We start from the raw sequence: 17276 nt of genomic DNA on the forward strand, positions 1-17276 counted from the left end.
TAGTTCTAAAAGTTCACAAGTAAAATAGTTAGTTTTTTAAACTTTAAAAACTCAAATATAAATACTGTACTAAAAATGAAAAAAAAAGAGTCAAATATAAATTTTGCAGATTTCAAAAACATAAAATTAGTTATGCTAAAAAAAATTCAAGACTAAATGGTAGTTAAACCGCCTAAAAGTTAAAGGCTAAAATAGAACAAAAGAAAGATGAGTTTTGAACTGTTTTTAATGTTGAAAACTTTAGAAAATGTTCGAATTTATTTTTCTATATTTATTCAAATTTTGTACATACTTAATTTCAAAAAAGAATTACCATACTAAAAAAATTGAATCAGTAAAACAAAAAACAAAAGATACTAAAAAAGCCTAAAATCCTCTTTCAAAAACCAAAACCATTAGAAAAAAAAGACTGCTAAATAACCAAATCAAGGTTGTCAAATAAGAAGAATACTGTTGAGCAAAACAAAAAGTTCAAGCTTCCAAACACTTTTTGTTTTTGATTTTTAAAAAGAAAAAAAAAAAGAAAGGATTTTGCCAACATTGGTCACCAGCAGCACTTAGAAATAAAAATGAACGAACCATGGCTTCAGTTCTCATAGAAACGGAGCTCTACCATAAATTCTCTGGGCTTGGGTGAATACCAAGCGATGGCTTTAGCTGATCCAAGGACCTGCAACGCATACTCCAAGGCAAATGTCGGCTCCTCGACTTGCATACCCCACCCTGCTTTATTCAAATCTATTGTAACTCTTGAATCTGCTCTAAAGCTGATGGGTCCAGCGATCTGCGTGGCCAACGTTTCACGAAACAGTCCCAGTTAGTCACTTGATACAAAAAAGTTACGAAGAAGGTTTTTCCATGACTTCATTTGAGACACATATTATCATTTTTCTTTCAAACTTCACCAACCAAGAGAAATGTTCTAGCAAGTGTTCAGGGTGTAAATTATTGATTATGGGTTCAGCTCAAAGACAGAATTTCCAAACCTCATATGAAACAGAACTTCGCAAGAATTGCTTTATTTTTCCTATTTTATTTAATTTCCGATTGAGACGACGACACACTCAGCAGCTGAAAGGAAGGCAAATATACCTGCTGCTGAAGGGAAAATCTAGCATCAGGCAAAATGGCTTTCACTGTTTCAGTTCTTGGCTTTCCAGAATTGGAAAGATCTTCTATCAGAAGCTTGGCTCCTGAAATGAACTTGGAGCCAGAATGAAAATCCATACTTGCAGAAAACCGGGTAAGATCCAAAAATCCCCTTTGAAACATCCCATACTGAGCTGAAAAAGAAATGGAAGCAAATACATCCGCTAAAACAGTAGATCTTATTTTAGAAGTCTGCATGTTAAGTCCTTTAAATTCCTGAAGACTGTCTTGTGCGGCTGATCTAACTGAATTGTCTCCAAAGTAGGTAGTAGCAACAGCACCTTCATCAGCAGAGATTGTAAGCAAAAATTAGTAAAATTAGCGAAATATTAATTTTCCCAGGAAAGGTATTGCTCGCAACTTCATACCGTCTGCAAAATTATGTAATAAACAAAGGTATCTTACGCTAATTTTCTTCTTTTTGCTGATGCAAAGCAAAAGTTCGAATATTTAATACTCTACAGCATAAGAGAACTTCGAACATTAAAAAGTTGAGGATGGCTTAATACGGTTTCGAGTATGTCTTGCATTTCGTTAGCCAAGTTGGCAATTTGCATTTGCAAATGCCGTATGCATGAAAACACCAAATAAAAATAAGGTTAAATAGATAAATAGGTCCTTGAACTTTCCACCATTTTTGTTTTTAATATTTTAAAGTTTCAATTTAGCCTCAACGTATAATTCAGAGATGATAGGTTAGAGAACAATAATTTTAAACCCAACATTTATAGTCCTTTACCTAATTTTATGTAATTTTCAACGACTTCATTGAAAATTTTAGCGATCTCGATGATAAAATTAAAACTTTAAAAGCATTAGAGAAGGAATTGGAAAAGTAGTAAAAGTTTTAGTGGCTAAATAAATATTTAGCTTAAAAGTAAAATCAGGAGTATGAACTGAACGACAGAAAACCAGTATGGAATGGATTCATACCAATGATCCCTGACAAAGAAACATGAGGATTTGATAGGAAAATGTCATACGGTTGCACCATCTTTAACTTCTTGGCATTGCTTCTCCAGATTTGGAAGTTGTGCTTAAAGGAAAAGGCAGCCTTGAGCGATAAACCAGGAAGTAGACAGAAAGGAACCGCACCGGTTTTTTCAGTTCCAGATTGTGAGGGAGAGCCGGCATTGTGGTGCATTGACAAGTGATAACTTGGACCTGAGTCGAAAGCAGCAGAACCTAGATCAATGAGTAATGAAGAAGGTACATCCCAGTAGTTGCCCGATTCGTCCACAAAAAGTCCTGGAGAAAGTGCCTCCATTGTTAGATCATGATGAAGAAACTGTAACGAGTAAATAAAACTGTACATCAAGAGATGGCGTAAAAAATAATAGCATAGCAGATTTAACAATTTGTTTTCTAGTAAGGGGTGGAGTAGTGCCTTGTGGTGGAGTAGTGCCTTTGTTCGAAGCATTCCATTTTCGCCATATCCGTCAAAGCTGATGAGCAGGGAATCCGAATCGTCCGGATTTAAGGAGATATCAGAAGAGACGCCAAGGGCGTAGAAAGATGGGTGGCAGAGGTGCCTTCCAATGGCTTGGAGGAAGGAGGAAGGCGAGTGATGCATCACTCCAGATCTGGTAAAAGAGGAGATAAACTTCTGCAAATTGAACTGACCTAAAAGAGTGGGAGAGCTGCAGTGGATTTGATGGAAAATCAATACCAGAGGGTGTGAATCGGAGAAAAAGAGAAAGAGAATGAGAGTGAGAGTGAGAGTGAGTTACCCGGGGAAAGGGAAGGGGAAGACGCGCTGAAGAGAGAAGCCGTGGGAGGGAGCATAAGAGGGGACAAAAGGCGCAGCCATGAAGCGCTGCATGAAATCGATCTGCTTGGCCCTCGAAAGTCTGGCGCCTCTGGATAATCCCAATGGAAGTAAGTGTAAGTGGGCAGGAACAGGGGACGCCGCCCCGTCCAGTGTTGTAGGCGTTGAAACATCCAGCTCCCAAAAACCTTGTCCGTCCATGGTCCATCTTAGCTTCTTCATCTCTCCTTAAACACAACCCTAAAATCTACTTGTATTTTGTAGCAGTTGTCACTTTTCGCAAAGCACACCGTCCCCTCCACTGCTATCAGGTTTCCAGGTCGAGGGCGAGGGCGCTTTTCCTATGGTTAATTTGTAGAAATGCCCTCGAGCTAAAAACAAGTTAAAAATAAAATACATTCAGAATGATTGTGATTTGAAATTCGAAATTTAATTTTAAAATCTTTTACTTGATGCGAAACTGATTTAAAATGAATCTAATGATTTTTTTTAATTTTCTTTAAAGAAAAAATAAAATAATAAATAGAGGTTTTTAATCCTAATTTGCCTTTTTTTTGAGATGCTGCCAAGATCAGAAGGTAAACGAACTCAAAATTTTAAAGGGGTTATTTTAGTAATTTTAAAAAATAGCATAATTGTAATTTTTAAGATTTATTTTTGCTTCAAAATAATTTATTTGCCTTTTGATGATTGCTAACAAAAGGAAAAGATAAAACTGACGTGTAAAGTAACACAAAAACTCGAAATTTTCAAAATGAACTCGAAATTTTCAAAATGGCATTTTGGTAATTATCAAAAAGGGCATAATTGTAAAATTTGTTCTCTATTACAAAACCATTTATTTGTCTTTTTTTAGGGATGCTAGCAAAATGAGAAGGTAATTGTACGTGTAACTAGCAAAAAAAAAAAATTTGCCTAGCAAAAAAAACTTTGCCTAAAAAAAAAAAACTAGCAAAAAAACTCAAAATTTTCAAAAAGGTATCTTAGTAATTTTGAAAAAGGATATAATTGCAATTTTTTAAGATTTTTTTTTTGTTACAAAATCATTTATTTGTCTTTATTATGCATGTTGGCAATAGAAGAAGGTAAATAGTAGCGCAAAAAACTCAAAATTTTCAAAAGATTATTTTGGTAATTTTGAAAAATGACATAATTGCAAATTTTTAACCAACTGGGCTGTGAACACCAACTCTCTCAAAATTTCTTGAGACTCCCCATATGGCCCAGCACATGGCTAAAAAAAAGGTCAAACTCTACTTTAGGAATAGCTTCCCAAAACCACCAAAACAGGTCAGCCACTTAATGTAGAGATGTAAGGTGATTCATCGATAGGAAGGGCGTAGCCGCCCACATCTTTTTATTTTCTTACAAAACCAGGGTGCGTGGAGGGGGCTTTCAGCAGTCGTACCACACCTAAAACATCTCGGGTCCGCTTCCATGCCTCTCTTTGCAGGGGCTGTTACCAAAGGGAGGAAATATTTAAAGACTTTCCAACCAAAGAATTTCATTTTACTAGGAATACTAGGTGACCACACATCATTCCACCATTTTTTCATCACGTTGTTCAACTGGTTTCCATTGAAGAGCTCTTCACTAGCCAAGCGGTACTCACTTTCACCGAATACTTACCATCCATACAATAGTGCCATACTAGCGTATCTTCGGTCTTTCTTTTGGACGACAGTATATTGAGGATGATGCACATCATCCTCGTGGAAGCAAGCAAACAGTTCATTCCTATTCCACTCACCCTCCAGAATAATTAGGGAGACAACATTTCAATTAGCTACCCCTAATGGGGAATGTGGTCGTGAAGGAAGATGATGTAGGGATCTACTTATACTTTTGGATACGAATTTGTTCCCCATTGCCAACTCTCTATCGAATCCCTTTACCTTGCACCACTGCTTTAATGATAACTTCCTTTCCTCTAGCTGAGAAGAAGTCACCTTTTCAACTTTGGAGGAATTTCCAAATTCTATCATTTAAGAAAGAGAACGGTTGAATTTTCTTCCTCGAAAACAAGGCAGGGAGGTCTAGATACCTTTCATCGCACTGAACTCTCAAAATTTGAAGGATTTGGACCAAAAAATCAGTATCGGTTGGATTTGTATTTATTTTACTAGAAAATAGAACCAACCTTGTCTTCACTTTGTTTGACAACTCATTGTTTTCTTTAAAAGAAAAAGTCTAATTTTGTAATTATCTCGAAAACAAGGTTGATCCTCATTATTAGGAGCCTAAGTATTTTTTCCCATGACCATGTAACCGAAGCTGATAAAAATCCATCAAATTCTCAAAGCAAATCAAATAAATAAAGAAGGATTTTGCTACCTTTTGTAGACTGGGAAGCATGGATTGTTCGGGAGGTCCGGAAATTTCCGTGACCAAGGACAAGTCTATGATGAACTGTATTTGTTAAATAATTGAAAATTGAGTAACATAAGAAAAATAGTTCCTTTTTTTTTCTTGACAAATACATTTGTGGTCATTGAAATTTGCGGTTGATATATATTTAGTCCACAAATTTTGAAAAGAAACTTCTATTTAATGTCACCTCTATCCCTTCTCATTCATTTCCCATTCTCCTCCAACGTACCTTGCAACTGCCTCGCAAGCCACCGTCACCAGAGGAGAGAGATGACAAGTGGCGATGAGGTTCAGCAGAGGGAGATAAGGAGAGGTAAGGAAATAAAAAAATGGATATACTTGGTCTAAGTTTGAGATAAAATTTGTATTTCTTTTAAAAAATTATCATGATCATTTATTTAACATTTTGAAATTAGTTTAGATAATTGAAATTAGTCTAAATGATTCAAATTTATACCATGCAAAATGATGTCATATGCAATTACAAGCGAATTCCAACCCAAATTTAACGCACGATTAACATATATGAAAACTAATCAATACAATATCTTCCTTTCTTTTATTAGTAGGTCGTCTTAACTATCAACAGGAGTTCCATCCCGCGAACAGTAGTACGAATTTGAATCATGAGCCAGTGTCTGCAGAAAAGGAAGGTATATCAATATGTCGAAGCAATTCTCAAATATCAAGAAACACCACACTATTTAGACCACTCCAAGATAAAATATGAACCTGTTCTTGCGCGCGAAAATACATGAATGGTGTGTAGTCTAAGAAGTTCGAAACCCTTGAAGTGTATATATCAGCATACCTGCAATTATTTGGGAAGAACTCTGTAGTCAATATCATCGAAACCTACATTTTTATTTGATGGGACAAAGCTTTTTATTTAAAGTGGAATATTATGCAGGTGAAAGAAAAGTTGCATACTTCTCAATCTGTCTCATCAAATGGCTTTTATCCCATAGACCTGCACGGGAAAGAAATCCCCACCTGGTGCAGAACAGTAAGAGTAGGTTATATATCTAAGTTCCAAAAAATATCATTCAGTAATGTTTTGTCCTGCTACCCAGGGCACTGCTGATTATACCGACGACAGACTTGAGATGAGAACAAAGAATGCAGCAGTCATAAGATCAGTGCCAATCCTACATTATATTTAATTGAAAATTTGAATACATGCCATATTGAAACACTTCCTTCTACTCAACTTGACGTTTTGTATTTCAAATATCAGTTCACACATGACGCTGACCATTTTCCTCCTCCATATTCTCCATAAAATCTGTATTCATGTGTAAATCTAAAAAGGTCCGCTCTCGATCATTCCACACGCTACCCATGCAGAGATGTGGTGGCAGCTGGTGGAGACATTTCTTTGGCCAACATGAGTCAAGGTTAGGAGTCCATATTCCCTTGTTATACTAGTTTTCGCCGGTGGAAAGTATTGGTTGCTATGACCTAGCCGAGTCATACGAGTTTCTAAACTCTAATAAATTCTTACACTTTAAAAAGTGTCCAATAGGTCCCAAACTTTTTATTATTAATTCTTTTCCCTTTTTCTAATAGGTATCTGAACTTAGATGGTATCTAACAGGTCCATAAACTTCCAATTTTGTGATATGCTTTATAACTTTGCAAATTTTGCAAATATGACAATTTTATTAAAATCTATTCAGTATCTTTTTTTATTCCTATTTTAACCTCCAATTTTAATATATTCAGGTTCCCTTACCCGTTAGAGTTCATGAGCGTGCAAACAGTGATGCGCATGGTTCAGTCGTTTGTTGTGGCCATTGTAATGGAAAGAGATTCTTCCCAATGGAAATTGGGCTGAAACATTAGACTCCTTGCTGTACTCTTAGCAAACGAATTTTTTTTTTTGTTTAGATTATAAATTTAGTCCCTATAATTTAGATGTTGTTTCGGTTCAGTTCCTATGGTTTTGGTTTAGTTTCAATTTTGTCATTATATTTTTGAAAATTTCAATTTGGTCCTAATTTGATTAAATCTCACCAATTTATCTGCCGTTACAAGATTTTATAATAGGAATAAAGAAAAAGTTATTAAACAGATTAAAAAATAATTGTTGTTTGGCTTAGAGGGGAAGGGTAAATCATCCATGAAAAACAAAGATATTTTTACATTTTTTTCCTATTTAACAAAAGTTTGGTATATTAGCGATAACCCTAATTACAAATGAGCATGCAAACAAGCACTGATAGAAAATGAATTCAAATATAACTTAACAGCTAGTTGAGCATGCAAACGATCATAGACAGAAAACGAAAGTTAAATACCACTGATATACCAATTTTATTCTACAGACAAAGTATATCAATAATAGATTTAATAGCAAATGAACATGCAAACAATCATTGATATAAATAAAGTCAAATATTACTGATATACCATCGATATACCATTTCTTATTCATTGATATAGTATATCAACAACAGACCTAATAGCAAATGAGCATGGAAACAATTATTGATAGAAAATGAAAGTTAAATACCACAAATATATCAGTTTTTTTAAAAAATATTAATAAGGTATATTAGTGAAAGACCTAGTTGCAAATGAGCAAACAAACCATCATTGATAGATAACGAAGTCAAACATTACTAATATACTATTTTTTTTATTTTATTGATATGATATATTAATGGTAGACCTAATGGCAATTGAGCATGCAAACAATCTCTAATAGAAAACGAAAGTTAAATAGCACCAAAATACTATTTTTATTATATTGATAAAGCATATAAGTAATAAACCTAATAGCAAATGAGCATGCACACAATCATTGAGTAGCTTTTTTTCTTTACCTAAGTCACTTGATTTACGTTATCGGTGATTTACATTGATCACTAATAGACATAAATCACTGATTCACTAGAACCTTGTAAAATTGACCAATTAGTGATTTATCTCAGCCATGCAACATTGAGATATGTTGATGGGTCTTTTCGACTTTTCACATGTTTTCTGGGCTGGGCTTAAAATTGTGCCATATGTGTAAATCATTTAAGCTTGTGCCAGATTTGTTATTATTTTTTGGCCAAATTTCTATTTGTGCAACTGCCGCTTGTTATTATTGAGATTCGAGTTAAATTAGGAATGCTTTAACTTTACGTGTCCTTTGTGAATTGGATGGAGAGGATATTGATCATTTATTATTCCACTGTTCTTTTGGAAGTCGAGGATGGATCTCTCTCTGGTCAGTTCAAATTTGATTGGGTTTTTGATTTGAGGGCTGAAGCCAACTTGACTCAACTACTAAGCGGATTTCCACAGTTTGTCACTTGCAGCGCGAATTCTATGGATTAATGCAGTTTTCTGTAATGCCCTGCATTACCTTTAACAGTATTTTCGTGACTTTATATTATTATTGTATTTCACCTAAGCTAGTCAAATCTAATAAGATTAGCAAGATTATAATTGTATTTAAGTAACAAAATTAACAATACTACTTTAGTAATTAGATAAATATTGTGAATTATAGTAATTGTAATGGTAGCATTATTTGAGTATTTATAAAGTTTCATATATTTTACCCAAAGTTTTATTATAAGGTAATTAACCAATTAAAGCCCCACATTACCTTTATTTTACTCTTTATTTTTCTAAAATTTCTCCTCTTCCCCATTAAGTATTCGGCCATGCAAGGACGAGAGAAAGGAGAGTTTGTTCATCTTCCTAAATTTTCCTCTTTTAAGTTTCATATGTATATTTCTTCCATCTTCCTCCAAGAATATTTGTAAACAAATCTGAAAATTTCCTCTCAATCATCTATCCTATGTTTTAAATCACACCTTAGAGGAGTTGTGATTGCTTTTCCAAGTCCCTTCAAGGATCGTTCATTGCGGTTTTGTCTTTTTGGTAAGAACGGTTTCTTTTAGTCTAGTTTTATAAGTAGAATTTTTCCTAATATTTTCTTATAGAATCTAAGCATGTTCATATCCATTTTTCCAAGATTTCCATCATCATTTCAAGCTCTCTTAGTTGCTGGAAAATTTTCTTATTCTATTCTTTACGGTAGAGAGGAAAACGCACCAACGGTAAGCATCATTCTTCCTTGTGCAAACTATTTTTAAGGTTCATTATTAGGATAAAATAGATATTGTTTAGGCCTTATTTTTGTTAATTTGGGGTCTGAAAATCAGAATTAAGATCCTAAAAATGTTCATAAAATTGCTTCATAATGGTTTTTAACGGTTTATGTTATTTTCATAGTTTTAGCTTGTTTAGTATGAAAAATTGGATTGTAAATTCTGAATTTTTGAGACCATGACCAGCACCTTTAAACTAGCCTAAAATTTATTTTAATGTATTAAAATTGATTTTTATGATTAGTTTTACTTAGGGCTTAAAATTGTGAAAATTAGTGCTATGTGTTTTCTCTAGTTTTTTTTATAAATTTGCAAAATCAGTAAATTAATTTTATGGATATTAAAGTATATAAATCAGAGGTTAATATGAAGATTTAAAATTACTTTTCACAAATTTAAATATTAATTTTATGATTATTATGGACAAGGTTAATTGTTATGGGATTTATACTAGTAGAATAATGAACCTATTTAGTTATGATAACTTATTGGAGAAAACTTAGTTTAGGTAATTGAGTCCTAATTTTAGTTGTGTTAATTGTTATTAGGAAGCTTTAAGGAATTTCCTTTAGTTTACGAAGTTCAGGTAAGTGGATTCTATCATAAGTTACCGTCTTGTATGTTTTGTTGTATTATTGTTTGATTGTAAGTGAATTATGTTATGTGTTACCTTGTTTGTTATTGAATTATGTTATTCGTGTTGCTTAAATATATTTTGTTATTGAATGGTGATTATGGTTAAATTTGAAGCATTGTAAAGCATGTTATGATTATGTGGCATTATCATGTTATTAAGCATGTTTAGGTAAAGCATGACATAATGTGTGATTCATTGCATTCGTAGTTAAGTCAATAGTCTTATGTGTGATGGATTTAGGTATTACCCAAATTAAGTAGTTATGTTATGCAGCTAGATGTATGATATGACATATATGGTTTCTGCTAAGGGTTGGGCCCTAGGAAACAAATTAGTTTATGTTAATGGTATTTATGGGGGGTAATTACCCTATAAATATTACATTCTGCATAGCATGACGCCAAATTAAGAATTTGGATATGTAAGTTCATGCTTGCATGTTGATTTATATGTTAGGTTGTGGTATGCATGCATATAAGCATGATGTGTCTATTTGAGCATGAAAGGTTACTTATGATGGGAACTACTTACTGGGTATTTTTTATACTCATTCCATGTTGTTTCAATTTTTTTTACAGATAATTATATAGTTGACGAGAACAACGTCGAGGATGACCTTGACATTGACGAGGAGGAGACATGAGATACAGTAGAATTTTATTTATAATCTATACTTTCAATTATGACTGTACCACATTTTTACTTGTTTTATTTAAGGATAATAACTTTGTGATTTCCGCAGCTAAAGATTTATAAGTTAAGTCTTATTAAGTTATCGTTTTCATTTTTAGATGAAAGAACAAGTTTTTATCTTATTTTATTTTACTTATGTTTTATGAGTAATTATCTCAATATTATATTATTAATTACGTATAAAAATTGGGGTCATTACGTTTTCTTTCGAAAATATGGTTTGAGAGGAATATGCGGATTTTCAAGAGTAACCGTAGATTTTTATTTGATTGTCTTTCACCTGCCAAGCTCAAAACATCTCACTGGTGTTCTCTTTCCAAGCCATTCTCACACTATTCCCCTTCTCTTATATTTAGTAATTGGGATGCTTTTATCTATTCTGTTTAGCTGGCTTATTTCGTCTCTGTTTTATGCTTTCGGTTTATGTATATCTTTTAAATTTTTATGTTTTCCTTTCACTCATTCGTGAGTTTGTATCCTTGAACAATTTTTGTTCAAAGAACGCTGCCCATAAAAAATTAGAATTTTTCTCAACCTCTAGTTATTTTTTAATTTTAAAAATTCATAAATTCATAAAAAATAATGGTTGAAAAATTATGAAACTTGTTTTGTAGACTAATTTAAATGTTCCAATGATAGATCAACCAAGTTCATGGATTCAAATATCCTAGAACTGGAGATTTTTGATCGAGTGACCCCTCGCCACTTACGTTATTTGGAATCTTCTCTCCTTTTATGTATTATGTATAGTATTTTTTTTTTTTTTTTTGTGAGTACAACATGAAAAGGTGGGGGATCAAACTCACAACCTCTTGGTTAGAGATATATGCCAATTACCGCTGAACTATGCTCGCTTTGACATGTATTATGTATAATATTATGTTTTGGTTATATGTTATAATACTGCATACTGTTACAACAAAGATTACATATATAACTATGAAATAGACAATCTTGAAGGATTCTTTTTAATATTTAAATATTAGGCACGAATATAGATAACTTCATATTTAACCATAAACACGATGGTCTGAGGTGCCTTGGGTAAGGAATGTTTGTTTGGGGCCTAGGTAAAACTGACAAAGAAGGTCACTGAACAAGTGAGATGGCTTGCTAAGGACGAAGATAAAGAGAATACAGAGACAAGTTTGTATGGCATAATTCCACCTTATGATCAAGCAAAGGCCCTGGTAAAACCAATATTGATGTTGATCGTACTGCTGCTGGATTACCTTGTGGCAGTGAAGGATTCTTCTCAAGTACGATCGCTGGAAAAACTTGAAAGAGACTTGTATATTTAACGGAAAGACTGCTCTGATATAACACAAATCCCTGATTTTTATGCAGTCCTCCTTTTCGTTTCTTCAATTCTCGGCTTGAAGAGAGATTGTGTTGAGATTTTATCAAATTCTCTCAAGAAGGACAGCTGTAGTTGGGGTAGTTATGTACTAAATCCAAAGCTGCGGAATTTGAAAGCCCCCATCGAAGCACGGTATTCCTCCTCAGAAAAAATTCAGAAAAGAAAAAGAAGCCCACTTGTTGAAGATGATTAACTTGCTGAACGCCAAAGAAGATGATGGTTCTCTTACCGAAGAAGAAATAGTTTCACGGGCTTCTTACTGAGGAGAGTCTATGAGTTTATATGTCAGTTTAGAAAGAAATTTGATCCAAAAATGCAAACTGCAGTGGCTGAAAGGAGACGATAACTCTGGTTTCTTTCATCGATTTCTAGCAGCAAAGAAAAGGAAGTTACTTATATCAAAGCTTAAATCAGCAAGTGGGGCCACTATTGTCAATTTAGAAGACATTGAATCGGAGATTGTGGGATTCTTCTCTTCTCTTTACAAAAATAATGAGCTATTCCATCAAATATAATGGGCTATTCGATTCAATGAAACTTGAAGAAATCTCCTTTTAGGGGGGAAGCTGACTCTCTAGTTGTTTGATAGATTTTTTGGTATCAAAAGTTTAGTCAGAGCAACTCAGAATCTATCTCCATTGATTGAAGTCTCTCTTGATAAAGTCCTGTTGGTTTATTTGTGAATATTAATTGTAATTAGGTGTAAATATTAATTATTATTCTATCCTTATTTCCATTCCTTTTATCTATTGAGCCTTTCTCCTATATAAGAAGGCTATGTATTTCTTACTTTAAACTAAGTAGTCCTATGTTCCGTTTTAGTGTTTTGTTCATCAATGTCGTATCTCTCTTATATCATTTGGACTTTTCTTCTTCATTTGACTGTTTTTTCCTTTCTTTTTCATTCCTTCAAGAGTTTGTATCCTTGAACATTTTTTCTCTTTCATATATGAACGAAAAATTTATTTCTTGTTAGAAAAAAACAACTACCCCTTTCCCCTTTGACAGAGATGAAAACAAATGTTCAGCACTATATTGGGAAAACAAATGAACATGGAGATTCGTTTCAAAAAGATAATATATCCTTCACTGTACTTTATAATGGAATCTTACCTTTTACTGAATAGCTCTCCGTCTGCTTCTAGCATTGGAGCAATTTTCTGGTCTAATCTTTGCATGACTATGAGCAGCTTTTGCATGCTTTCAGTGAGTTCCTCATCATCCATGTTAGTCGCTGCAATGGTCTGAAGTACGCAAAATAAATGGAATGCTAATGAAACATAGCTTGAAGAAATTTGATACTAAGACCGTGCTTAGAATTCCTCGTAGTTACAAAAAAAGTTAAACGCCTGTGAATTATATCAGTCTCATTTTCCCGCTTATGCTGAAAAGTAAAGTGATTCATGTTGTATAGTAATGATCGTAACTATTGAGAGACGATTCACACATGAGCCGATAATGTTGAAGTAAAGGATCCAAGATTGATCTCACATCTTTAGTTTGGCTTCTCTGTGTGCGATGAAATCAAGTAGAAAAAACAGTGGATGGATCATGAAGAAGTGAGCACATAAATTCTAAAAGCTAGGTTTTTCTTTAAGAAACCAGTCTTATACATAGAGAGGGAGAAAGAGAGAAATATAATAAAGCAAAAAACATACTCCCAAACCGAAAGCCAAGAAGTTAACAGAAAAAAAAAAACCCTTCAATTGGAATAAATTGAAACAAGAACTTAATTAATTTTCTTATAAAAATATTTTTTTCAATGGACGTTGTTTCTTAGTGCGTGAGAGAATTTTTCCAAAAAAAAAAAAAAAAGAAGAAGAAGAAGAAAAAACGAAAAGGAAACAGAGCATGTAGTGATACAAGTGCATGGATATGGAACTCCAGGTATAAGTTAGGAAGCTCACAGAATCCCAAAAATCATACAAATTCTCCAAATCCCTAAAAGGTTCTAAATTTCTTCTAATCTCTATTTCCAGAGAAGTGCCTAGTAGGCCAGGCATTATACACAAAACTCGGAACATCTTTCTAAAATTATGACCACAAGAATTCTTCAAGATTTTTGGAGGGAAAACCAAGGGCACAAAAACTGTTAAAAACAGACGAGACCATAGACACTGCTGAGTTAAACAAGAAAAGCTGAGTTTTTGTCTTCTTTAATTTGTTTGCATAAACAACACCAACAAAAAGGGAGACATTGGAGAGCTCCCTTTTGAACTTGAAGGCAAGCATTGCTACTTAGGGAAGATACCAAAGAAAAGATTGAACCTGTTTAGGATATTCCCTATAAAACACGGACACGGCAAAAAAGGAGGAGTGTCTGTGTCGGACACGGATACGTCCGGACACGCTCCGGACACGTGTCCGACACGCAATTTAAAGTGTCCGAATATTAAATTTTTTATTTTAATTTCAGACACGTGGGGACACGTTTTGGACACGGGAGGGACACGCCAGATAAAAAAATATTGTTTCCTTAGCCCAATTTTGGAAGTCCAAGAAGTTTGGCTGAAATCTCAACAACTTAAACTACAAAAAAAAAAACCCTAAAACGCTACCTAGTGACCCACCCTTCTGTTTGTGTGAGTTAAATTAAATAAGCTCTATTCTTACTTCCTTTTTTCCCTAATTTCATATGAATTAAACTGGAGTAGAATATGATTTACTAAATTAGGATGACAACTTCGACCCAATAATCAAATTCAAATCCTTCTCTAGGATTTTTTAGTGGATTACATTTACTATTTTTATGCTTTTTAGTGGGGTACATCTTCAACCCAATAAATTTACTTGACATTTATGTTTTTTAGCGAAGTATTTTTAGCATTTTTATGTTAAATTTACCTATATCCTAAAAAAAAATAATAAATAAATAACGTATCCCCAGCGTGTCCGTGTCCTAGTTTTTTAGAAATTGACGTATCGCCGTGTCCTGTTGTGTCCGTGTCCGTGTCCCGTGTCCGTGTCCCGTGTCCGTGTCCCGTGTCCGTGTCCGTGTCCCGTGTCCGTGTCCGTGTCCCGTGTCCGTGTCCGTGTCCGTGCTTCTTAGGATATTCCTCTTTCCAGAAAACATCATAGAGATCTTCCAAAAGAAGTTGGTTGTTTTTGGTTGGAAGGCGAAAGTTTGTCCCGAGTGGGATCGGATTAACAAAATAAATCAATCAGATTTGGTTTTATTTATTTTTAGATCAGAAATATTCAAAGAAAAAGATGTATTCATAGGAAACGCAAGAACTCACTCACCCAACACACAAAACAAGGGAAAGAAAACCCTCTAGGAGCTTACAAATGAGCTCCAACTCTTTCAAAATTTATTCTGTTCAATCTAACCAAATAATGTACATCCCCACTCTTCCAAACCCTTTACCAAAAATACAACTTTTATCATCTTTTCACTCAGCTTTTTTAATAAGAAACCGAAAATGTGTTAGTTCAATTCAAACAAATCTATTTAAAAAGTATAAGAAGAATACCCCAAAACTATTTTTTTCTTTTTAAAAAGTAATCCTATGAAATAAAATAAAAAAAAGGTTTCCATAGAAACATGTCACAGTCTTTTCATATTATCAATGAAAAGTTCGTTTCTTATTTAAAAAAAAAAAAAAAAATTGTCACAGACACTATGCCTTTTCACTCATTTTAATTGCATGAGAATGACATCCACAAACTTAACTTCCGGATCAGATATTCTTTATATTGCTAGGATGAAAGGAAATAGCTAAATAATGATCTAAAGATTGAAAAGCTAGAAAAAGATCAATAGCAAAAAGCTATCACCGTCCAATATAAAATAGATTTTCCAGCCAAGTCATCCGATCCAATAGATTCCTTTAAGGATAAGACAAGAAGTCCTAAAACTAATAAATAAATAATTCTTTTGGTTTTAAATTAAAAATACAATTCAATAATCCCTAAAATTATCCTAACATTTCTTTATTAACAATAGAAACACGATCTATATGGATTCTCATTCTTTGTAGAAACTTACATAAGGAAGCATAAAAGAACGAGAGCTTACTTGAGCAGGACGACCTTGACTACGCCTTTGCAAAGCAAGCCGAAGTTGGTTGAATAGATCTCCCACAACTTCCTTTTGATTAATGAGCTCAATGAGTGATGCTCGATGACCACGGCTACTAATCAAAGCAATATACTGCACAATCAAATATTTTAACAGTAACATAAGTATTCAACAAGAATTTGTGCTAGAAAATCATGGACAAAGATATCACTTTAAGATCCAATAGTGAATTTGGACCAAGAACTTTGAACTTCCAATATAAATCACTACCTTAAACAACCATAAAACCTACCGTTCCAATTAGAATTCTACTTATTTGTTATGAGTTGTAAATGACACGTGTGTGACAAGTAGAAAAAAGCTCCCTCCCTCCATCCCTTCCACCCTCTCTATAAGAAACTATAGCCTCTCTTTATAAAAAAAAAAAAAAAAACTATAGCCTCTTTCTCTATAAAAAACCATACAAGCTACCAAATCTGCAAGAAATTCCATAGACAAAAATGATATAAACATTAAGGAAAAGTAACTTCTCTATTTTCTTTTTTAATAGTTTCCCACACATACCTCTTCTTCCAATTCTCGAAGGATTAATGCTGTTCTCCAGCGCAGATGTACTTTAGATTGGCTTACATCAGTATAAATATGATCACCTACATACAATATCTCATCACCATGAATGTTTAATGACTTCTCAACCATTTGTGCGCTTCCCCCAGAGTACAAGCCCCCTGCAGGTAGAGACGATTAAATAAACACTGGTACATTAGCAAAAGCAAGAACACATTACAAAGACATGTATGTAACTTAGCAGTTAAAATTACTATTCTTTTTTTTGAAATAAACATAATTTTAAAGTAGTGAAAAGTTACGAAGTACAACACTCATTTCTTAGGAGTTTGATAAAATCGGTAAAACATGAAACAGGCCCTACATCCTTGGAAGGTTACAAAAATGAACAGCATAGCAAGGTATCCCTTTAAAGTTTTGATGAAGCAAAAATGAACAGCATAGAGAATTATAGGGTTCTCCTTATTGATGAGTTGTTGATGTTTCTTTTTTTTCTCTTCCCCTTTTCCTTGCCGTTGGTTCTTTTTTCCCCCTCCAAACAGAGTGGGAGTCTATCTTCCCTTTCTTCCTTGCCTTGCCCGCTGGTCTCTTCCTTTAAT

At 33.8% G+C, this 17276-nt stretch overlaps 2 protein-coding genes and 1 long non-coding RNA gene across 3 annotated transcripts; 1 reads left to right on the forward strand and 2 right to left on the reverse strand.

Annotated features, from left to right (window-relative positions):
* Nucleotides 1-543: 543 nt before the first annotated feature.
* On the reverse strand, nucleotides 544-3272 carry PDE320 (pigment defective 320). The gene is made up of 5 exons (XM_088126361.1): nucleotides 2880-3272; nucleotides 2537-2789; nucleotides 2083-2437; nucleotides 1093-1430; nucleotides 544-784 (listed from the first exon to the last, which is right to left on the reverse strand). Exons 1-5 carry the CDS (start codon nucleotides 3137-3139, stop codon nucleotides 587-589), a joined length of 1404 nt encoding a protein of 467 aa, XP_087982487.1. The 5' UTR covers nucleotides 3140-3272; the 3' UTR covers nucleotides 544-586.
* Nucleotides 3273-5718: 2446 nt separating this feature from the next.
* On the reverse strand, nucleotides 5719-16856 carry LOC148210521 (uncharacterized). The gene is made up of 6 exons (XM_088126754.1): nucleotides 16675-16856; nucleotides 16108-16242; nucleotides 13203-13333; nucleotides 6218-6280; nucleotides 6020-6098; nucleotides 5719-5925 (listed from the first exon to the last, which is right to left on the reverse strand). Exons 1-6 carry the CDS (start codon nucleotides 16807-16809, stop codon nucleotides 5863-5865), a joined length of 606 nt encoding a protein of 201 aa, XP_087982880.1. The 5' UTR covers nucleotides 16810-16856; the 3' UTR covers nucleotides 5719-5862.
* On the forward strand, nucleotides 5845-7255 carry LOC148210522 (uncharacterized). Its single transcript, XR_015792360.1, has 3 exons — nucleotides 5845-5940; nucleotides 6198-6684; nucleotides 7013-7255. It is a non-coding gene; the product is annotated as an uncharacterized LOC148210522 (long non-coding RNA).
* Nucleotides 16857-17276: the final 420 nt, after the last annotated feature.

The sequence above is a fragment of the Momordica charantia genome (genome assembly GCF_013281855.1).
Source record: "Momordica charantia cultivar OHB3-1 chromosome 7 unlocalized genomic scaffold, Mcharantia_2.0 BLBB01000007.1, whole genome shotgun sequence".
NCBI classification, from domain to species: Eukaryota; Viridiplantae; Streptophyta; class Magnoliopsida; order Cucurbitales; family Cucurbitaceae; genus Momordica; species Momordica charantia.

Bases quoted from the DNA above. Each gene is read 5' to 3' on its own strand.
- PDE320 (XM_088126361.1), bottom strand. From the start codon at position 3,139: ATGAAGAAGCTAAGATGGACCATGGACGGACAAGGTTTTTGGGAGCTG. The intron at 2,790-2,879 runs GTAACTCACTCT...AATCCACTGCAG, and splicing joins TTCCCCTTCCCTTTCCCCGG to CTCTCCCACTCTTTTAGGTC. The intron at 1,431-2,082 runs GTATGAATCCAT...CTGCTGATGAAG, and splicing joins TTCTTTGTCAGGGATCATTG to GTGCTGTTGCTACTACCTAC.
- LOC148210521 (XM_088126754.1), bottom strand. From the start codon at position 16,809: ATGGTTGAGAAGTCATTAAACATTCATGGTGATGAGATATTGTATGTA. The intron at 13,334-16,107 runs GTAAGCTCTCGT...TGCGTACTTCAG, and splicing joins GTCAAGGTCGTCCTGCTCAA to ACCATTGCAGCGACTAACAT. The intron at 5,926-6,019 runs GTTCATATTTTA...CCTTTTCTGCAG, and splicing joins ATTTTCGCGCGCAAGAACAG to ACACTGGCTCATGATTCAAA.